The 24542-nt window shown below is 41.2% G+C and overlaps 2 protein-coding genes across 2 annotated transcripts in view; one reads left to right on the forward strand and one right to left on the reverse strand.

The window, feature by feature from the left end:
- The window catches only part of LOC133397492 (protein unc-13 homolog C), a 183860-nt gene that overhangs the window by 114585 nt on the left and 44733 nt on the right, over nucleotides 1–24542 (forward strand). The window contains exons 18-20 of the mRNA XM_061668459.1: nucleotides 1310–1443; nucleotides 4341–4426; nucleotides 23326–23452. Coding sequence (XP_061524443.1) covers nucleotides 1310–1443; nucleotides 4341–4426; nucleotides 23326–23452 — 347 coding nt within the window. The remainder of the gene's footprint in view (nucleotides 1–1309; nucleotides 1444–4340; nucleotides 4427–23325; nucleotides 23453–24542) is intronic.
- Nucleotides 1–24542, reverse strand: part of LOC133397481 (uncharacterized) — a 48638-nt gene that overhangs the window by 7803 nt on the left and 16293 nt on the right. The gene's annotated exons all lie outside the window — the stretch shown is intronic.

A 24542-nucleotide genomic window follows, 5' to 3' on the forward strand; every position in this document is an offset into this window, starting at 1 on the left:
TGAGTAATTTAAGGGAACCAGTAATGTGGAAATGCTGATGTAGCTTAGCTAACCATAAGTAATGTCGTGTTAACTTCTTTAGGCGGCAAACTACTTGACAGTGAATCAACAGTGCCTTTGCTGTCTCAATTGGTCCGAGCTACAACGGTATGCCCATGGTTACAAGGTTAACAGAAAAGCCAGCACAAATCCTCTTAATTCCGACTATGCGAGCTTTCTGTCTGCAGATATTGATAGTGCTGACTTATTGGGAGCTGCAGACACTTCTCACCGCAGTGTCTCAATTGTGACTGCACAAACAAGTTGCCACGTAGCTGTAGATGAGTCCAATCGTAATCAGCCTACTACAGCTCATCAGTGGAATTTTGCCTTTCTGGAGGATAAACTATGAAGAAAAAAATCCACGATCAAGTCCACACAATCATCAGAATTTTTAAATCCATCTATTATTATCCCTGATCAGTATATTATATTTAGTTTTAACAGTTTCATTGGATTTATTTTTTTTTTTTTTGCTATTGATATCACCACCTGCTTAACCCTATTGTAAGGCGTCAGTATTCATTTCAACACCCACTTTCCAAATGCAGTCCCTTGTGCTTGTATACGTACACCTTGATGAGAATGGGTTTTGCTGATTTTTTTTCCGACTGTCATCATTTTTTGAAAGGGTGTACACCCACAAAAATATGAGAAAAGAAAGCGAGAAAGAAAATGCAAAAAAAACGCTTATTGCTTGCTGTGTCGTCCTCTTCACAGAGGCTGAGCAGCACTGTATTTGTTTACAGAGTAGACAGGTGGCAGCGTGTCCCTTAACTAACACGTTACATGTATGAACTGCGGAAAGTACATTTGTACGTAAGTCGGAATGCCCCATAGTCTATCAATAACCTATGCTAATACAATAGGAAAGTCATAATTACAGTAAATATTTGTTAGAAAAACACTTCTCAGTCATGAACATAGAACAATAAAATGACAAACAGTATTTCTGTAACTGAGTGTCCCTTCTTGTGCTTGCTGCATGACGAATAATTATTTGTGCATCATTCGTATCCTCAAAATGTCTTATGTCATGACTGTTTTTAACCGAGGACGCCCTGTCCACCTCTATGCCGTACCAAGAAATCCTAACACAACTACATTTATCGTTAAACCCCAACAAATGTTAATAAGCATAGGACTTTTGGTATTTGATCAAATCTTGATTTGTTCTTATATGCGTCACTTTTATTTTAATTTTTCAATATTCCTCTCAATAGCCAACTTAGTGACGTGGCCTCACATTTCCTGAATTCCCTCTCTGCAGAGCCGAAAGCAGGACATCCCACGTGAGGAGCAGGGACCGTCCATCAAGAACCTGGACTTTTGGCCAAAACTCATCACCCTCATGGTATCGGTCATCGACGAGGACCGGACGGCCTACACGCCCGTCATCAACCAGTATGTGGTGTAAAACACTCAATTTTTAGGGATTGCCATACCAATCAATTAACTGATTGTTTTTGTTGACTGTGTGTAATTGTGTGTGATGATAGACCACTGAACCAGAAACTGAATTTAGTGTACTTTTGGAAAGGCCATACTGTAGGGAAAGCGGTTCCGTACATTACACACGGCTTGCACGGTGGACGAGTGGTGAGCATGTCTCCCTCACAGTTTCGGCTTTCTAGGTTTGAATCTAGTTTGCATGTTCTCCCCATGCTTGCTTGGGGTTTCTCTGTGTACTCTGGTCTTCCCCCAGATTCCGCAAACATGCATGTTTGGTTTAGTGAAGACTAGCTTGTCCATATATGTGAAAGTGAATGGTAGTTAGTCTAGTATGTGCCCTGCGATTGGCCAGCAACCACTCCAGGGTGTACGCTGCCTATCGCCCACAAGTCACCTGGGATAGGCTCCAGCTCACTCTTGACTCTAATGAGGAGAAGCGCAATAGAATATGGATGGATGGGTTAATTGCATCACGTCGACCAAGGTAATTTAGTCATATAGCCATTGCTACAGTTGAGACTTAATTGAATGGCTTCCTAACAATGCCATTGATTAAATAGCAGATTGGAATTTTAGAGCATATGTTGCACTTTCCACGAAAACAGTGGAATTCACCACAGCAGACACCAAATGATCATTTTTTTCCTCATTGCTGCCCCACTTATATATATTACATACCCTCTCATCCTTTTGTATGCATTCATATTTTTAGTGCATTTTCTTTTCTTTTTGCGTCTTGCTGATTTACGATGCTCATTACGAGTGTTTATCCCCGGAGCTTCCTTCCTTACCCTCTCCTACACTGTCTAATGATAGCGCTGCAATAATTGTATCTATTCCCTGCACTTTTCCTCCTCTGGTCAAGTTCCAAGACTATAACGACCCCCGGTGTTCTTTTATGGTAAAACTTTAAAGTGGGCTTGATGCCAAATATAGAAAGGTGCTTAATTTGTTTTCAGGGCCAAAATATGAATTGATCGGTGTTCATTTTGCAATGAGAAAAAGCTTTACAGACTAATCGTAACGAAAAATAGCCATCGTGCACACAGCTCGTTTGCTTCACATAGAGGTAAAATGCATGCACACACATTTACATTTTATTGTGTGCTTAAGGTATAAAGCGTAATAGATGTGAAACCAGGAGGAACGATTGTTCCTGTGATGTGTTTTTATTTCCTTCATTCGCCCCTCACAGCACAAATCCGCCTCCTCGTCTCACTTTGTGTTTATTCTTCACACTGGAGCAATTATGCTTTCAGCCCGGAAAAAGTACTTTGCGCTTGTAAAAAGCAACACTCAGGATTTCCAGAAGAAGTGACCTTTCTCCCAGCCAGGGAGGTCTTCATCTATTAATGTCTTCCCATCATTGTCTGAGGATACGGATAATTAAACCACTGACGTTTCACATTTAAACTTTGACTGCCAATTCCAAGGAGCCGATTGTTGTTTTTGTATTCCAGATTATTATTATTTTTTTATTTCATTACTTATTATTCACGTACTTCTTACCCATTTTAACCACATTTGCAAACAACATATTACCCAGGTTGTGTTGGCTTTGGTTTGTTTTTTGTTTTGTTGTTTGTTTGGTTGGTTGAGTGTTCTCATTTTTTGGTGAATTAATTTTTGTTTTATTTCACTTGTTAAGTCTTCGTCAAAGGTTCTTCATACGTTTTCAGTGTTGATCTATACATTATTGACATTACAAAAATGATATTTATATATATGGTAAAATAATTTTATTTCAATGAAAATTTGCTATGTGACAACAGGGTTTCACAATGTAATGTCTAACTAAGATCCAAATCCAGATCTAGATGCATCAATGGACCATATGCACAGCAGCACTTAAAGCAAGTTAAAGCATTTCTGGTAAAAAGGTCAGCATTGCCATTTTTAGGTCAAAATCAAACGTTTTTACTTTTCACAGATCTGGAGGTAGATCCTCCATCCAACACTGCAGTGTGCCGCTGGGTTCAGTCTCAACTCAATTTTGAGTTTTAACACATTTCCCATGTTGTCGCTTGGCATTTACATGCCGACCGGACGTTAACATGCCACCTCATCCCAAACGTGGAAGTGTTGAGTGCAGAGAGTTCATTTGAATTTAGATCTTGAGATTTTTAAATGAAAAGTGCATTGGAAATCAAATAAATGTATTTTACCATAACCATCAGATCAGGTTTTAATTTTTTTTCTCTTACGTAGGATCTTACTCCAAAATAAATTCTGTATCTGGGTGAAACTTTACTTTCTGTATAACCATGCTAGATTATAGCCATTCACTTACTGATTTCACAGATGAAAAATGTGTAAGCCGAGCCAAAGGGCCCCGCTCTCCAACCAATCTTGTTACATTGTGAGCCTCGCCAACTCTATCGTCTTGCATAACCATTAAGGTTTCTTCTCTGACCACCTGGCAGAACATGTCCCATCCATCCATCCATTTCCTGAGCCGCTTATCCTCACTAGGGTCGCGGGCGTCCTGAAGCCTATCCCAGCTGTCATCGGGCAGGAGGCGGGGTACACCCTGAACTGGTTGCCAGCCAATCGCAGGGCAAATACAAACAGACAACCATTCGCACTCACATGCACACCTACGGGCAATTTAGAGTCTCCAATTTATGCATGTTTTTTTTTTTGGGATGTGGGAGGAAACCGGAGTGCCCGGAGAAAACCCACGCAGGCACGGGGAGAACATGCAAACTCCACACAGTCGGGCCAGGGGATTTAACCCGGGTCCTCAGAACTGTGAGGCTGACGCTCTTACCAGTCGTCCACCGTGCCGCCGCGGGACATGTCGTTATAGGGACATTAGTTTGACTGGAATCCATTTCCATTTCCGCCAGGTTTCCGCAGGAGCTGAATGTGGGCAAGATCAGCGCGGAGATCACATGGAACCTCTTTGCCCTGGATATGAAGTACGCCATGGAAGGTAAGCCTTGTCTCAAAGTTCAATATATATATTGTCTTGATGTTGAGGTGCAATAAAATATACCAAAAATCTGGGCTTGTTACATTTGAGTGTGAAGCTACTTGTTCGCCAAGCACTAATTGGATTAATGCGCTCAACAGGTATAAAGTTAGGTATAAACAACACTTCCATTCATTCGAGACTTCAGTTCATCGCATCGGCTGCTGTAACAATAGTGCTCATTAGCTGTTCTCACCCACACTGCCCACTGATTCCACACTATTGATTCACACAATTCGAGTTGAGATCATCAACTTATTGAGGGAACAATCCAGTTACTGACAATTGCAACAAAAGATTTAAAATGTGTTTTGTGTTTTTGCTTTGTTTTTTTTTTCCCCCAAGCTTGTGGTGGTCAAGGAAGGTTTTCAACTTTTTGCACATTTGAAAGTGATTATGTGGTGGCTAATATCACATGATTCAGATACATGAGGAACTATTATAATATAAATATATTTATACTATTATATGATAATTGCTTAGCAGCAAATTTCACACACTTAACTCACTTTGCGGGAACAAGTCACCAATACTGATACTATACCAAAATAACAAGTCAAGTACAATAAATGTGAAAAACCTTAGCAGGCGTAATAATCAAGTTATCGGTTAATTGATCGAAGATAGAAGTATTTGGTTGTGTGAAATTGATGGTTGACCAGCAGAGGCAGAGAATTTAAGGTGGTTTATACAAGACAGTTTTATAAAAATAATAAAATATAAATAAAATAATAATAAAATAAATACATATTTTGTCATTTTGGTCGCTAATTTTACACTTTAACTGTATTTTTGCGAGTAAAGACAAACGTTCAAAGTGGCCGTTTTCTAAAACATTATCCTTCCTGTTTTACTGTGACTGGCAGACACACATTACTTTCATAAGTCCAATTCTTTCTTCCCAATTATATACCGTATAGTGATGAAAATTACAATGTATTAAAATTAAGCTTGAGCACAAGGACAATCAGTTGCGGTATTTTTGCTGTGTTTTGTAATTGGGGATCATCTCAAAAACTTTATGTACAACTTCTCGAAGCAACAAAGAAACAAATGAGTTTGTGGTCCAAAGACACGACATCCCCTGGAGGGAAGTACTGCTACATCTACACTATGGCAACTATGCCAAGCAGCATTATTCTGCATATTACAGTACTGACATAAAAAAACAGGAGTTCAAAACATCTCATTAGTAATAACATCATTTTTAATTACCAGAATTGAATTGATGGTGAATTGTCCCCATCAAGAAAAATGTCCATCCTTGGCAGAAATTACATTGCCTAATTTAGATAAAACAGACTGCACCGTATTTCCCAACAAGTAATTGTTTTTCCGAAGACGTCAGTCATCAGGGAACAAATCTCGAAGGTGCTTTGATGTAGCAAGACAAATGTTTCAGGTTTAAACGTGGCTTCTGACTTTCATTCCCAACAAGAAAGCACCTGCTGCTCCATTTTATTCCCAAATAGACTGAAAATACCTCCTATAGGTGATTGAGCAAGCTGTTCCTGTTAGGTTAGAGTCCTCCAGATTAAGCCGTCCTCAAGATATTTGGATTGGTGGTGTGTAGGCGAGATGCAGAAGGGAGTTGTGAATCAATCTAACAATAGATGCTTTTGTTTAACCACACGTTTGCGGGGCGCGCACATTATGGTTGGCTGCACTGTATACCATAGAATTAGTTCTATATTACAGATTTAAGGAGTTAAATACAGATTTTTAAACTCATAACCGTTTTTTTTAAATGTGAGATCCCGCACATTAATAGAGAAAAGAGTGCCAAGGGTGGTCTTACTGCTCTGATAGAGTGTGGTGTACTCGAGATGACCAACACAGTACACCATGCACATATCTCCGCCGATAATCGCGTTTACTCCCGCAAACCAAAGATGTCTGTCGCAGAACCATGAATGACCTATTAGAGGCCGCATGGTGCCAAAGGGCATTCAGACAGCTGGATAATTAATACAAAGAAGAAAAAGTATAGTCGTAAAAGAAGCTAGGCTAACAGTTAGCTTATTTATCGAGCTATCGAGTAACTGTAATGAAATAGTGGAGTCCTCGGTGTTGACCTCACACAAGGATTTGCGATTATATTCATTCATCTTCCGTTCCGTTTATATTTTATATAATCACTGTGGCCGCACGGTGGACAACTGGTTAGCACATCCGCCTCGCCTGTGTGGAGTTCGCATGTTGTCCCGTGCCTGGGTGGGTGTACTCCGGTTTCCTCCCACATTCCAAAACCATGCATGGTAGGTTAATTCAAGACTCTAAATTGTCCATAGCTGTGAATGTGAGTGTGAATGATTGTTTGTTGATATGTGCCCTGTGATTGGCTGGCAACCAGGTTGTACCCTGCCTCTCGCCCACAGTTAGCTGGGATACGCTGCAGCATACCCGCGACCCTAGTGAGGATAAGCGGTGTAGAAAATGGATGATCCATCCATCCATCCATCCATTTTCTACCGCTTATCCAAGGTCGGGTCGCGGGAGCAGTAGCTTTAGCAGGGACACCCAGACTTTCCTATCTCCAGTGTTACCAGGCCAGCCGAAAGACGTAGTCTCTCCAGCGTGTCCTGGGTCGTCCCCAGGGTCTCCGCCCGGTGGGAACGTGCCCGGAACACCAAATAGTCCTATGGGAAGGGCTACTCTGAGCCCTTCCCATATGACCGAGCTTCTCACCCTATCTCTAAGGACCCTGCTGAGGAAACTCATTTTGGCCGCTTGTATCCGAGATCTTGTTCTTTCAGTCACGACCCACAGGTCGTGACCATAGGTGAGGTAAGGAACGTAGATCGACCGGCAAATCTAGAGCTTCGCCTTTCGGCTTAGCTCCTTCTTTACCACAACGGACCGATACAAAGTCTGCATCACTGCAGACGCTGCACCGATCCGCCTGTCGATCTCCCATTCCATTCTTCCCTCACTCGTGAACAAGACCGCAAGATACTTGAACTCCTCCACTTGGGGAGGATCTCATCCCCGACCTGGAGAAGGCACGCCACCCCTTTCCGACTGAGTACCATGGGCTCATATTTGGAGGTGCTGATTCTCATCCAAGCCGCTTCACACTCGACTGCGAACTGCTCCAGTGAGAGTTGGAGATCACGGCTTGATGAAGCCAACAGAACCACATCATCTGCAAAAAGCAGAGATGCAATACTGAGGTCACCAAACCGGACCCCTTCTACGCCTCAGCTGCGCCTTTAAATTCTGTCCATAAAAGTTATGAACAGAATCTGTGACAAAGGGCAGCCTTGGCGGAGTCTAACCCTCACCGGGAACGAGTCCAACTTATTATGTGGACCAAACTCTGACTCGGGTCATGCAGGGACCGAACAGCCCGTATCAGGGGGTTCGGTACCCCATACTCCCGAAGCACCCCCCACAGGATTTCCCGAGGACACGGTCGAACACCCAAGTCCACAAAACACATGTAGACTGGTTGGGCGAACTCCCATGCACCTTCGAGGACCCTGCCGAGGGTGTAGAGCTGGTCCACTGTTCCACGGCCAGGACGAAAACCACACTGCTCCTCCTGGATCTGAGATTCGACTTCGACTAGATGAATGGATATAATCAGTGTTTCCAAACCTTTACTGAGCAATTGTGCATATTTCACAATCTCACACCACACTACCAAATATACAAATGTCAAAACATTGTATACACAAGTTACCTTCTGCCATCTAGTGGAAGAGAATTTAATTATTCTGCCTGTTACTATCTATTGCTGAACGAGAGGAATGACCAAAGATACATTGTTTGTATGAAATAATTTTCAGACCAATTAAATGAAACAAATTCCCCACTGCACTGATGTGTGAATCAAGGTTTAAGACATCTGGAAATGTTCAATTTGCCCGAAAATAAGTTTAGAGTTGTTTTTTTTCTACCCAGAAAGCGTGCAATATGGTGTCATAAGGCACACGGGCACCTCATTTGGCTTGTGTGCCTGATTCCCCTCACGTCAAAGTCAGCCTTCATGGAGACAGAACACCTCGCTGTGTGTAGGGGAAACTTTTCCCCCCCACCAAGGACCTTGACACCTTTAATATCACATTTAATTGACTGAGTGAAATGGTTACGCGTCCGTTTATCGGGGTCATCTTGTCGCCCTCTCCATCTGGCAAAGGAACATACGTGGTTATTTACACGGTTCACACAATGGATCCTGAAAGCCTCACAATGACCCAATCAGAAAAGAATGAATGGTGATAAAAATAAGAAATGTATAATGAAGCAACAGAAAATGTAAAAAAAAGGAAAAATTGGTATTGTAATAGTGACGATGACGATGATGGTGATCAGGATGATGATGTTGATGATAATGATGGTGGTGATGAAGATGATGATCAGGACTTCTAAGTTGTTATAATTCGGATGTTTTTTCCCTATAAGAAATAACGTAAGGGGAATACATTTGTTCCAAGCTCATTCACTCGGTTGTCACCATATTTATTAACTTCACAGGCAGTGTTATAAGCTACAGTTCAACATTCCTAAAGGGGAGTTTGTGATGTTAAAACTGCTAGAAAAATTTAGATGTAGCCTCACTTTACTCAGTCCTCCCCCCTCGAGTCTCTTGCACGAGCGCAATTTTCAAATTCACAGAGAACGCACATCCAACATCAACAAAATAGCAGCGCTAGCAATATGAAGCTAGTATTAGCACTGTAAATAAGCAGACGTTAGCCATGACTGCTATGTTGGTAGCATGACTTATTCATAATGAGAGTATTATTATACTGCTAAATGTTATTAGGTTTAAGTTTTATTTTTGGGAATGTAGAATCAATTAAAAACCAACTTCTGTCGAGCAGAAATGTTCTTAATTCCGCATCACTTCTGAATCCTCTCGCATGAATCCGCCAACTCTGAATATTCCGCCGCACGGCACGGTGGACGACTGGTTAGAGCGTCTGCCTCACAGTTCCGAGGTCTGGGGTTCAATCCCCGGCCCCGCCTGTATGGGGTTTGCATGTTCTCCCCGTGCCTGCGTGGGTTTTCTCCGGGCACTCCAGTTTCCTCCCACATCCCAAAAACATGCATGGTAGGTTAATTGACTACTCTAAATTGCCCGTAGGTGTGAATGTGAGTGCGAATGGTTGTTTGTTTATATGTGCCCTGCGATTGGCTGGCAACCAGTTCAGGGTGTACTCAGCCTCCTGCCCGATGATAGCTGGGATAGGCTCCAGCACGCCCGCGACCCTAGTGAGGAGAAGGGGCTCAGATGGATGGATGGATGGATGAATATTCCGCCATAGTTTTAGGTCAGCTAACAGGTCAGCGTGATGCTACAGGGCTGTGCCCGCTATATGTGTGCCCACGTGTGAATCGTAAGACAGCCTTCTTTCTCTAATTGGCTTTTTTTCAGACCATTTTACTGATGTACTCGTGTTAGGTCATATTGACTGTCTTAACAAATATGATTGAAAAATAAAGAAATAAATATATATATTTTTTCCCTAATTGCAAACTTCCCTTTAATGGCCATAAACCTAAATACTAAGTTAACCATTGTACAATCAAACAGATAAAACTTACAATGAAGTTAGACGGTGGACAAACAGTGGACAGACACATAATGGAGAGGGAACAGGAAGGAACCAAGCTGTGAGGCTCTTAATATTGTACTAAAGTGCCTTTCCTATGGCTTTTCCAATAGCACACTAGGTTCTGTAGTCCATCATCACACCTTTCCTCTTTGCCATTAATTGCACCCTTCTGTGGTGGCAAAAAAAGCCAAACGAAAAACAAAGCACTCTTCTTTCGATGCTCGTTGAGCAGAAGTCTCATGAGATTGTGTGATGTCTTGCTTGGTGTTAGTTTGACCTCACATTTTCTTTGACTTTTGATTCATATTTTCTTCCCATTGGAGGCATTAGACTGGAGATTCCTCTGTAATCTATATTTTTATGTAAATGTATCTATCAAATGAGGCTTTCTTGCAAACATTTGCCTTCTGCACAATCCCGAAATATAAAGCTATGAACGCTTTTCCTCTAATAACGACAGGTCAGGCAGAGAAGATGTCAAACTGAAATATTGAGAATTGTTAATGCCCTCACAGCCACAGCGTGTACTTGTTGCCGCTTCCTCCGTGCCACACTGTCCCACATTGCTATGGCAACTACATACCAAATGAAAGCACTGCCAATTGCAGATGTATAACACACATTCACACACACACATTATAGATGTAAAGAATACATAACACGAAGCAGTCAGTTCTCTATTCACAAAGACCATGTCTGTAACGCTTCACGTCAATGTTGAAGGTAGCAGCATTGATTCATTCCGTGCGCCATAATGCAAACAACGGCTAGAACCACTGAGCGACTGGTCTCAGACAAGTAATGGAAGTCACTCAGAAGGGGGGATAAGATTATGTATGAAGAAGCCCTAAGCGAGATGCCTTTAATAATGCCGCCATGCTTTTCCAAGTGCCGACGTTATGTCAAAGAATAAACAGCAATAAAGGGAAGGGGGGAAGGAGCGCCAGTGTCTTGCACATGTTCATGACTTAATCAAGGCTTTGATGCATCTTCTGTTTCCTGCTAAGAGGAATTTGCTGGCAGTGCGGCTGTTAAAAAAAAAAAAAAATGAATTGATGCTAATAATAGCGTCTCTGTGTGAATCTGAATATGGGTGAGAGAAAGGGAGGGAAGACAGATCGGCAGAAAAAAGACAAAAGGGGAGGGTGTGAAATAATGAATGAGCACACTTCCTTGTGCTTCTTCAATCGTTTATCCTCGAGTACTTTGTGACGCTTATTTTTGGATATGCACTTTTTACGGTTTTACAGTGTAAGTCAAACAGCCATGAGCGTCCAATTCTGAATTGCACCCTTTTTATTTAAAGAGGCCTCTCGAGTCTTCGGACAACATTCGTAGTTTAACTGTATTTTTTCAGGGTGTAACGGTATGCCCAAACGATTCGCTACGAACCTTTTTTAAATGCCTTTCAGAATCAGAATCAGAATCATCTTTATTTGCCATGTATGTCCAAAAAACACACAAGGAATTTGTCTCTGGTAGTTGGAGCCGCTCTAGTACGACAACAGACAGTCAATTGACAGAGAACACTTTTGAGACATAAAGACATTGACAAAAAACAGTCACTGAGCAATAAAGGGTTGCTAGTTATCTGGTAATGCTGGTACATTTTTTATTTATTTTTTACAATTGTGCAAAAAGATGCAGAGTCCTCTAGCACTCAGAGCAGTTCAAAAGACAAATATTGCGATAGTCCGGTGCAATGACCATTGTGCAAAGGGCGCCAAGACTTCAAGCGAGTAGTGCGATAATCTGGTACAATGTTGGTTGTGCAAATGTTGCAGATACTCCTCAATCAGTGTGCAAATGGAGCAGATGCTACTCTGGCATGAGTGGCCAGTATTGGTCAACAACAGACAAATAGTGCAGATTTTAAGATACCAGTTTTGTTTACATTGGGCATGCCTACAATAAAGTAAAAAAACATGGAGAAACATAAAGCTCCTTATCTTTTATGTGAACAGAAACTGATTTAATGAAATTTTAAATAAAAATAAAAAAACCTACAAACTGCTAACAGTAAATTATCCAATACTTGAAAGATTCTCAGATGAACAACAAAACCCAAGCAAACAATTTTATACAAACACCTTGAAACTTTTCTTTTTAGGAAAGTGCAACATTATTCTACTATAAAGACACCAAGGGCATTTGTTATTGCTTTGGCTCCATCTAGAAAGTCTGAAAAAGGTTAAATGCTGCTGGGAGTCACATTTGCGCCACGTGAGGATTTTTTTTTTATTTTCTTGCTGCACTAATATTCACGTTCGTGTCATGTCGTTTCAAATAAGTTAAGTTTGACAAACAAAATCATATCGCTATACCCATGACATCCATTTGCCAGAGGCTGAGCTGCACAATGTTTGTTTACGGCGTAAACGTGACTGGAGAGTGAGGCAATTAAATGTCCTGCCACTTACCTAATATGTTCTCTGTCGGAACTCGATATGAAAAATCCAAATAAGAAAACATTACATTACATTCAACCCCCAGTATTTTTCCAAAGGTAACTAAACAAAATAAATGTTTAATTCATGTATAATATATTTAAAACCAGAGTTAGTTGCATAGTTTTTATATTTATCTATCTATCTATGGATGTTTGCTTTTTGGTACTGATCAAATGCAATGGAAATGCTAAATTTGTACACCTAACTGGTTGTCCATGTAGCTTATCGCCCTATTGGCCAGACTAAACCAGACTGTCCTGTTTGGTGGGAACACACCTTGACTCGACTTCAGATGGGTTTTAAAACACACAGTATAGATGCCGCAAAGCTACCGTAAAGATGCTTAATCACTATCACTAAAGCGTATCCTTCATGACTCAAAAACTGCATTAGCACATCAACTCGTATCCCGCCTTTTGGAACAGGCTCATTAAACATAAATGAATGACGTATTGCTGTAGTTACTGTTGCATGAATTCAACACCGCTGTGGTCTCGCCATGCCTCATCGCAGTTTTCAGTGTAATAGACTACATTTAATCTCTTATCTATGCTTATGAATGATACGTTTGTTTCCGCCTAATGTATGATTTGAAGGGAATTAATATGGTCCAGTCAGGCTTTGGGAGTTTTATATATTTTTTGCTCATAGATCAGTATACAGAATCATTATAAAATTCTTATATCAGTGAGTCAGGTGAGGATTTTGTTGCATCCCAATATATACAATGGACTATAACACCTGTGGACACTATAAATGGAAAAGTGTATGGACTTTGGTTTTCATTTGCTTTTCCCACAAAGTTGGAAGCATAGAACAGACCAAAATACTGTAAGCCGGTAGAGTGCAGACCTCTGCCAAAGTGGAACAATCAAGAATGTAGTTTTCTCCTTATACACTTGTTATACACACTAACGGGTTCGGTTACCGATACTACAATTAATGTCAAACGAAACTGAAGTTTTTATGGCGAGAGGCTAATGTCAAGAAACAAGGCAATAGGTCATGTAGCTCCTGGAACAAACATGGACTCACACAACATTGTGGCATGGCCATGTCATGTCTCCTGGAACAGTAATTATTTCTCTGAGTTTACGTGCCGTAATATGTGCTGCTGTTTTGGTTAGCAACATAGTTCAAATTGGCTTACTAAGTAGTTACTCCCAAATGTTCAATTAATTCACAAGAGGCATTTCTAATGAATTACATCAACAGAATTTACGAATCAACTCCTCGTTCTGCTGCTTTAAAATTACTCAATATAAAAGCTACCTTGACTCTCATACATGTCCAATACTGTGGATGGTCACTGGATGGCAATTGAAGAGAGCCGCTGTACTATGTCATTGTATGTATGTCGTTTAAATCAATGACTCTGAGACAAAGAGGGTCCCGTGTGAGTCGCTACTTCCCAGTGGGGGGACGTCAGACGAGATGACACCCTCACCGGGGACACTGAGTCAACTCCTCCCTCAGGATAGTCGGCATTGTTTAACCACCAGCGGGGGCACAAAAGAACTTGTTTCACAATCACATGCTGAGCAACAAGTGGAACATTTGCTTTTGTTTACAGGCATGCAGCCAAAAGTTTTACACAACCGCAGTGAAGCAAGATAAAAATAGTGTTATAACCAGTCATTACCACACTAAAAACAGTGCAAATGCCAGGTACAGGAGGGTCCTCAGTGAACAACAGAGTTCCGTTCATAGGGCAGGGACGTGACCCGAATTTGTACTTAAGCTGGAACGCATCATATCTATCACTAACCTATGCTATCAAAGTAGTAAAGTCGTAATTACAGTAATTATTTGAATAAAAACACTCGCAGGCCATAAATCTAAAACAATCTAAGGAAAAACTAAGTACAGCAGTAACTGAGTATGCCTTCTGGTGCCGCATGACCGCATATTCTTATTCCATTGTTAACACGGAAGTGACAATTCTTTGTCGACCAATTAACAGAAAGCAGAATATACAGCTTCGTGCTACACCAAGTGAACTGTACACCAACAAAAGGCTGCTAAACAGTGAGGTGACACCAGTGGAATACACCAGGAGTTATCGTTGACGTTTCGCTTTGTCACAAGAAAGTTTTATAGATCAAATGTACAGAGTACAGTAAACAAGGTCTTCTGACTAACACTGCAACTGCTATTCCACTTAAATGTAGTGCTGCCTCATTATCACAAACATACAATTGTTTACAGTTACTTCAAACGGGTGTTGGATTATATGAGCCATGTTCTGCTTCACCAAGTCTAAAGACAAAAACATTATTACAAATAAATGATCACAAAAAAAAAGCATCTTCTGGTAATTGTTCATTACAGGGAAGCATGGTGTCCTTGTTGATTTAACATCTGCCTCACAGTGCTAATGTTCTGGGTTTGATTCCCGTTTCTCCCTGTGCTTGTATGGATTCTGATGTAGTCCTGCTTCCTCCCACATTTCCAAAACATGTATGTTAGGTTTATTGAAAACTCAAAATTGTCCATAGATGTCAATGTGTATGAATGTTGTTTGTCTTTACAGTATGTGCCCTGGGATTTACCAGTCCAGGGTGTATCCCACATCTTGCTTTAGATCAGCTGGGATAGACCCAAGTTAGGACAAGAGCTATACAAAATGGAGAGATGGATGGAATGGGACCCTTTACAACAAAAAACAACAAAAAGCAAACTGAATGCAGTCAAGAAGTACTGCTTGGTAGAAAGCCTTTTTTCTAGAGCAGTCAAACTAATAATGACCCTTGACTGTTAAGTCAAGATTAAAGTAAGCTCAAAGGAAAAAACGAAAAAGTTTAATTGGTCTCCAATGGCCTCATTTTCCAATTCAAACACCGAGAATTGGTGTGTGTTTTTTGCTGGCCAATTGGCACTGACTCAATTCAACCCCATCTTTAGAATCAGTGTGTGTAGCCAATACAGTAAACTCACATTACTTTCTGTACTTGCAACAACCATTTTGGCAGAACCCTTCACCATCAATAACACTGAATAAAGACTTGAGAAAATTACCACATAAAGGGCTCAAGTGTCATGGAAAAAAATTGCATATTGCAGCTTGTCCTTCTCTTGTCTTTGTTCAACATTCAAACATGCACATACACAGGCGGTCGGTTAGTGGCGTCGCAGTAGGAGAAGACCTCATGAGGATGAATTTGCATAAACAGTATGTGTGAATATGCGCCGACTGACCTTCACGAGCGACAGATTTGCAATGACGGGCCTTGGAAGACCACGCTCACCAGACACTTCATGAGGTACCCCCGTTGATGAGATGGAGTGAACTTTCCAGTAAGACAATGAAGTGAAGGCAATGAACTTCAGTAGCTGTGTTCAATTGTTAATGCAGTGTCACAGGGTGTAACAAATACACACAAAAAAAGTCACTTGTCGCTTACATTCCCAGTTGAAATTGTTGGATGTAAATCATTTAAAGCCTTACTAAAAATGACTCACTCTGGAGAAGTCACGCAGCATCGCTGTTTTACAGCGCCGCTCCCGTTGGCCTCATTTCATTTCCCTCGGATTCTCCCTCCTATTCCAAGGCCCCCGGGCTGTGGTGGCAATGAATGGAAGGAGAGGTCCCTTTAGCTCAAGTCAGGCCTGCTTCCGTTTTCTCTGACGATATGAAGGTTTTTTTTCTTCTTAAGCTAAGCTCAGAACGGCGACTTTAAAAAAAAAAAAGACACCGTTAACCTTGGACATACACTTCTATCTCCATACAACTTAATTTTGAATTCATTTGGCGGTTGCAAAATATTTTACATGAAAAAGACAGTTTTCCCCTGTTTTATTTATTTATTTTTACATAAGCAAGTGGATGTAATGTGATAAATAGATTACCAGTTACATAATGCAGATTTTGTATCAAACTGACAGCAAAGTTGTCTAGTGGTTAGCACATCTCCCTAACAGTCAAATGGCTCTGTGTTTGAATCTCCTGTGTCCCCACGCTTGCGTTGGTTTTCTCTGGGTACTCCAACTTTGTCCTACATTCCCAAAACTTGCATGTTATGTTCATTGAAGACTTTAAACTGTCCATAGGTGTGAATTTGACTGTGAATGTTTGTTTGTCTGTATGTGCCCTGCAACTGACTAGCAAACTCTCCCCAAATCAGATGAGAACTTACCTCACTGTAGACCTTAATGATAATGAGGCTAGCTGTCTATTCTTAGATTCATTAATTCTTTGACGTTTGTGATTTTGTATTTTAACCACGTGAATCACTTTGCTAGTCCTCTACAGTATGCTACAGTATGCAAATATAATTTACTGATTCATAATTGTAGGTTAATTGAAGAATATAAATTGTCTGTAGGTGTAAATGTGAGTGTGAATGGTTGTGTGTCTATATGTGCCCTGTGATTGGCTGGCGACCAGTTCAGGGTGTACCCTGCCTCTCGCCTAAAGTCAGCTGGGAAACGGCTCCAGCACACCTGCAAACCTTGAGAGGATAACCCTACAAAGAAGGGATGGATAGACTTTATAAGTGCAATAGAAAGTGGAAGGATGGATGGAGTACAACTAACACATTCATGACGTTATAATGTATGCAAACACACACTTCGCAAACACCTGCTGACCTTTTCTTTAAAATGACTTCCATCTGCTTCCTGTAGATAGTAAGGTGACTTGGTGTTTATATGTATGTGTTTGGAGAAACTGGCAGCATGGTGGAATAGTGGTTAGCACATCCACCTCACAACCCGTTTGAATTGTTTGCATGTTCTTTGAGTACTTCGGCTTCCTCCCACTTTACAAATGTTTGCTTGCTAGGTTACTTGAGGACTCAGAATTGTCCTTAGGTATGAATGTGAGTGGGAAGGATTGTTTATCGATATGTGCCCTGCTATGGACTGGCAACCAGTATACTGTAGCGTCTCTCACAAAGTCAACTGCGCTAGGTTCCAGCTCACCCGCAACCTGAATGAGAACAAGCACTGTAGAAATCGGACCGACGTTGGAAATAAACAGAATTTTTGTATGGTATGCCGATAAATGCCACTATATTGCCATAAGTATTCACTCACATGCCTTGACTTAGATATGAACTTAAGTGACATCCCATTTATAATCCATTGGGTTCAGTACGACGTCTGTCCACCCTTTGCAGCTATGGCAGCTTCAAGTCTTCTGGGAAGGTTCAGGAGTGTGTTTATGGGATTTTTTTGACCATTTTTCCAGAAGCTCATTTGTGAGGTCACACATTCATGTTGGACAAGAAGGCCTGGCTCTCAGTCTCCGCTCTAATTCATCTAAACGCGTTCTACAGGGTTGAGGTCAGGACTCTGTTTAGGCCAGTCACGTTCATCCACAATAGACTCTGTCATCCATTTCTTTATGGACATTGCTATGTGCACTGGTGCACAGTCACGTTTGAAAAGGAGGAGGCCAGCTCCAAAATGTTCATACAAAGCTGGGGGCATGGAATTGTCCAAAATTTCTTGGTCTACTGAAGCATTCACAGTTTCTTTCAGTGGAACTAAGGAGCCAAGCCCAGCTCCTGAGAAACAACCCCACATCATAACCCCCCCTCCACCAAACTTTACACTCGGCACAGTGCAGTCAGACAAGTACCGTTCTCCTGGCATCCGCCAAACCCAGATCCGTCCATCAGAATGCCAGATGGAGAAGTTTGATTCATCACTCTAGAGAACGCGTCTCCACTGCTCTGGAGTCCAGTGGCGGTGTGCTTTACGCCACTGCATCTGACGCTGAAGCATTGCACTCGGTGATGTATAGCTTGGATGCAGCTGCTTGGCCCTGGAAACCAAGTCCATGAAGCTCTCTGCGCACTGTTCTTCATCTAATCTGAAGGCCACATGACGTTTGGCGGTCTGTAGCGATTGACTTGGAAGAAAGTTTTTTGACGACCTCTTCGCACTATGAGCCTCAGCATTCGCTGATCCCGCTCTGTCAGTTTACTTGGCCTACCACTTCATGGCTGAGTTTCTGTCATTCCCAAACGCTTCCACGTTCTTATAATACAGCTGACAGTCGGCTGTGGAATATTAAGGAGCAAGGAAATTTCACGACAGGACTTGTTGCAAGGTGGCATCCTATCACAGTTCCACACTGGAATTCACTGAGCTCCTGTTAGCGACCCATTCTTTCACAAAGGTTTGTAAAAACAGTCTGTAAGCCTAGGTGCTTGATTTTATACACTTGTAGCGATGGAAGTGATTGGAAGACCTGATTCTGATTATTTGGATGGGTGAGCGAATACCTTTGGTAATATAGTGTATGTATATCAGGGTTACTCAATAGGCACCCCACGAGTCGCATCCAGCCCGCCGGCAACCTATTTGTCGTCCCCTTCCAATAGCAGATGAGTTCGGGCATCCTCATTGGAGAATGGCCTCAAGCCACACTTCACACAGCTCAGTGAGCAGATGACCAACCCACTTAATGTGTATGTGAGGCTTGGGGTCACGAGGTCAGCACCTACCAAGCCCTAATTGAAAAATGTTTACTTCACTACATGTTTGGGTTTGGTCAGCGTGTACCAGGACTCCAAAGTCATTCATTGTAAGGGAAAACATGTTCCTTGAATATTTATTACTTTTGTGTTCATTTGAATTTTTCTTATTAGAGCAGACCAGTTCACATGGTTGTGCATGGGCAGTGGTGTCAGGGTGGCTGGAAGTGAATTGCTGGAAGCAGAGCATACAACTCAGTCGGTAGCGTGTGTGTAGTGGATTATAAATTTCGTTTGGCTGTGTGCCTCAATGACAAAGTTAGTCGCGACACACTAATGCCTTGTTGCACCAGAATGTGTTATTAGACTTTTGCATGATGTTATTTAGTCAAAGTTACACGTATTGATTGCCAAGTAAGCTGCAGTACTTCCGCTACCGGAAGTGGTATGCTTTGCCCTTTAAGAATTAGGAGCATAATGGAATAATGCTCACTGGGACAAGCATTTGTGAGGTATGCATAGGTCCCGCGCAGTATACAATATGTACTGTAATACCATTAAATAAGACAATTCTAAAAAAAACAACTCAATTCTAAAGAAAATAAAAGAATTGGGGAGGTGTACATCAAGCATATTTTTACTCTAGTCACAGCATTGTTTGGTCCCTATGCCACATTTAAATTTTACAATTTAAAACAGTAGCATCACAATTTGGCAAAATTCAAACCAGCTCCCTCATAAACATTATCTGAAAAAGATTTACTTGGTTGTGTAATTTCACAACCAATTATTGGGAAGATACTCTTCTACTTGTTGAAGTTTTTGATGTTTTCCAAACATTTGATACCATATTTTTCCTCAATACTGCCATTCAGCTTCACCATCGGGATGACAATTTGCCTTCTTGAAAAATAACCGACTATCCAAACTGCCACAAAGTGAAACTTTACATCTCTTGTGTAGTCAAAACCAATTCACCCTTGACGGTTGGGTGTGGATGGGAGCAGCGATCCCAGAGGAAAAGTAACTCGAGACGTTGTCTGGTTTCATTTCAGGAAGGATATTGCTTGCAATGCTTTCAAAAAGGACTCTTGAGATCCCTGCCAAACTGTCAAAATTCATACACAAGTTGAACTAACAACCATTGGAAAGTTAAAAGGAAAGCATGGAGCAAAGAGAAAGCAGGTTTTTGCTACACAAGCTTTTTGTTGTGTCAGAACTCGAGGATTAATGATAAAATGAAAACCAAAACACTGGACGACTGGTTAGACCGTCTGCCTCACAGTTCTGAGGACCGGGGTTCAATCCCCGGCCCCGCCTGTGTGGAGTTTGCATGTTCTCCCCGTGCCTGCATGGGTTTTCTCCGGGCACTCCGGTTTCCTCCCACATCCCAAAAACATGCGTGGTAGGTTAATTGACAACTCTACATTGCCCGTAGGTGTGCATGTGAGTGCGAATGGTTGTTTGTTTCTATGTGCCCTGCGATTGGCTGGCAACCAGTTCAGGGTGTACCCCGCCTCCTGCCCGATGATAGCTGGGATAGGCTCCAGCACGCCCGCGACCTTAGTGAGGAGAAACGGCTCAGAAAATGGATGGATGGATGGAAAACCAAAACAAAGATGGCATTTGCTCTCCAGCTTTTTGTTGTTGTTGTTTTTGTGAAAACCATGCATCACCTGCAGAACCTTCCTCCTCATTGAAAAAAAGCAACACAGTATTGCTTGGTCTATTTGAATGCAACAAGCATACAGTATGTATGTAAAAAAAAAAAAAAAAAAAAAAAAAGGTATTTTATCTGCAGGCTTTGGGAGAGAGTGTAGGATGGCAGGCTTAGTTAGCACTATTCATCAGGCTAAGCACTCGTGGTTCTTTATCAGGATTAAGGTGTGACAGCCAGGGCGCAACGAGCTGGATTCCAACACGTCTATTCAGTTAATGTCAAGGCGATGCGAGCTACAGTAAATGAAAGCAGCCATGTATTAATTCCTTCATATTGTTAGCTTCTTAAGCTCCATTTTTCACACACTGTGTCCATATACATTTAGTCCACATCTGACCTTGTTCCGAATGAGTAGATACTGGTGGTACTTGGTTTGTGGCCGTCTGGCCATACAAGGGTTGGAGATTGCGAACGTCACGCTCAGTTAACACCATGCTGTTTTTCCTTTGATTTTCTTATGTCCTAGAATTGTTTTGCATCCAAATACTTACTGTAATTATGACTAAACTATGACGGATTCTGACTTACGTGACAATTCAAGCTATGTTGCCACCATCAGTACGGAAAGCCGTCATACACTGAGGACCCCCTCTATTCGGTCTCGCTTATTTAGGCCTACAAAGATTAATTCAAGTATTCTAAAAAAATATTCCGATGCTGAGAGAGAAGCATTTCAATCACACTATTCCACTTTTAATAATAATAATTATTTACTCCAAGGCAATCAAACACATACATACAGTATTAGGTCGAAGATTAAAGGTTTAGCAACATAGACAGAAAAGCAATGATGCAGAAATAATGTCACTTTTCCAGTAGATCAAAGAAGAATCACCTCATTCCTCTGAAGTCATCTCTATGCTGCTCACAGCCTGAAGTTGGTGGAGTAACCAGTTTTATTAACATCCAATCTATTTTTTTTTTTTTTATATACCACTTGTCTGCATTAGAGCTGGTGCCTATCCCAGCTGACTGTGGGCAAGAGGCAAGGTACACCCAGGACTCATCACCGGTCAATCGCAGGGCACAAATAGACTTACAACCACTCCATGCCATGTTGTGTTTTTGGAATGCTCCAACGGAGATTCAAACCCAAATGTACTGTCAAGCTCACTCAATCTTCATCCTAAATAATAATAATAATAAAATAATAATAATATGTAACGTAATAACTGTCGTCAGTCAGTCCCCTGTTTTGATCTACTCCAATCTACTTTTTATGGTGTGCAATGAACATGTTTGCTCGCCATAAGAACAAGTTGTCATGTCGCCAAAGAAGAACCCCTTGGTTACCGCTGTACTGATTGGTTATGATTTTATTGTTTTACCTATGGCTTAGTACAAGGGTCGCCAATCTTCAATACTCAAAAGAGTCATTTGGACAGTCTCCCACAGAAAAAAAAATACCAGGAGCCACAGAACCCTTTTGACATTTAAAGTGAGGATAAAACTATGTATCTTTTTTTTGACCTGTAGTCCTGTGTATAAAAACTATCGTGTTTTGCACGGGAGAATCTGCGTAGCCAGAGAAGCTGCGGACCTTTTCAGACTTAATTACACGGGAGAATATGCTCCTTACTGCATATATTGTTTTACTAGTCAAGAGTAATAACTCAAATGTGTGTACATTGTACACTACCGTTCAAAGGTTTGGGGTCACTAGAAAATGTCTTTATTTTTTGAAAGAAAAGCAAACATTTTTTCAATGAAGATAAACATTAAATTAATCAGAAATCTAGACATTATTAATCTGTATTTTATGTGGGCATGATTGGCCCTTTTTATTCTCCATTGGGCCAAACTCTGCCTTGCAGCAAGAGGCTGGCAAACAGGACATGTAGTGTACTGTTTCTATAAAAACAATATTGGCTGTACCTCAGTCAATGGGTAAAGATGCTGTTTATCATAAATTGTTTTTGTTCTTTTATATTTCGGAAAACGTTGTGAAGTTAATGGGTTATTTCCTTAATGTGTTGCCACCTAACTTCTTGTTCCTGTCTAGGGGCAGTGTGTCGCCAGCCCTGAGATTACCATTCAAACAGCCTAGTGGATGGCATATGCCAATTGTTTTATTGGTCTTAGGGGAACACATGATTGTGCTTCTCAGGTTCAAAATAGCAACAAGTGACTGCCAAGTGGGTCAAATAAGAGTCAGACAAAATTAAGAAAACATTTTTGTCTTTGGAAAAGAAAGGTTGGGATAAATAGTTAAAAGTCACTGTTTGTCTTTCATGTGTTTATTTTGACACCATCGCTTCTCTCCATCCCTTGATCACGACTAAGGGATCCCAGAGAAAGGTTTAATTGTTCCAAAATGTCTAAAGCGATTCAAACCTAATGACTAAGAAGCAACGTCAGCCAACAATGGATTTATCTGGAGTTCCTCTGGTGTCATTCAAGGGCTTTCTGTCTTTTCTGAAGGGAGCTGCTGGCCGCTTTTTATTTTCTAATACCTTCAATAGCTGCAGGCTGTTGGCATAATTGTGCCTGTGAAGATTTTTTTTTGTCAAATCAAAGACTGTTACCTAAGACACTTCTAATGAATATGCTTGCAGATTTGTTTTTGTCTCTTTGTGTTTGAGTAAGTTTTTAAAAACAATTCTATTGGTTGAATTTTTTTTTTTTGTGTGTTTTTTTTTTTTGGCTGAGTTTTGCAGTTTAGACATGACGCGCTTTTCTTGTGTTTTAATCTGCATTCCAGAGCACGATAAGCACCGCTTATGCAAAAGCACTGAATACATGAATCTTCACTTCAAAGTCAAATGGTTCCATAATGAGTACGTGCGTGAATTGCCAGCCTTCAAGGGGGTTCCGCCAGAGTATTCTCTGTAAGTAATATGCACTGTTTTCACCACACATACAGTGGTGTGAAAAAGTGTTTGCCCCCTTCCTGATTTCTTATTTTTTGGCATGTTTGTCACACTTCTCCATCGTCAAATACATTGAAATATTAGTTAAACACAACAAAAGTAGTAGTTTTTAAATTGAGGTTTTTATTATTAAGGGAGGAAAAAAAATCCAAGCCTACATGGCCCTGCGTAATAAAGTTATTGCCCCCTAAACCTAATAATTTGTTGGGCTACCCTTAGCAGCAACAAATGCAATCAAGCATTTGCCATAACTTGCAATGAGTCTCTTACAGCGCTGTGGAGGAATTTTGGCCCACTCATCTTTGCAGTATTGTTGCAATTCAGCCGCACGAGAGGGTTTTCGAGTATGAACCCCCTTTTTAAGGTCATGCCACAGCATCTCAATAAGATTCAGGTCAGAACTTTGACTAGGCCACTCCATTCAGAGGTGGACTTGCTGGTGTGTTTTGGATCATTGTCATTGTCCTGCTGCAAAACCCAAGATCATCATTTCAGCTTGAGGTCACGAACAGATGAACATTCTCCTTCAGGAGTTTTTGGTAGACAGCAGAATTCATGCTTCCATTTATCACAGCAAGTCTTCCAGGTCCTGAAGAAGCTAAACATCTCCAGACCATCACACTACCCCCACCATATTTTACTGTTGGTATGATTTTATTTTTCTGAAATGCTGTGTTAGTTTTACCTCAGATGTAATGTGATACTTTCAAAAAAGTTCAACTTTTGTCTCGTCAGGCCACACAGTATTTTCCCAAATGTCCTAGGGATCATCAAGATGTCTTCTGGAAAAATTGAGATGAGCCTTAATGTTCTTTGTGCTAAGCAGTGGTTTTCGTCTTGAAACTCTGCCATGCAGGCTATTTTTGCCTGGTCTCTTTCTTATGATGGTGGTCATGAACACAGACCTTAACTGAGGCAAGTGACAATTGCAGTTCGTTTGTGAGCCCTTGGATTAGTCGTCGCTGCGCTCTTGGGGTAATTTTGGTCGGCCAGCCACTCCTGGGAAGGTTGAGCACTGTTCTATGTTTTCGCCATTTGTCTGTAATGG

Source organism: Phycodurus eques, chromosome 2, assembly GCF_024500275.1.
Source record: "Phycodurus eques isolate BA_2022a chromosome 2, UOR_Pequ_1.1, whole genome shotgun sequence".
Lineage (NCBI taxonomy): Eukaryota > Metazoa > Chordata > Actinopteri > Syngnathiformes > Syngnathidae > Phycodurus > Phycodurus eques.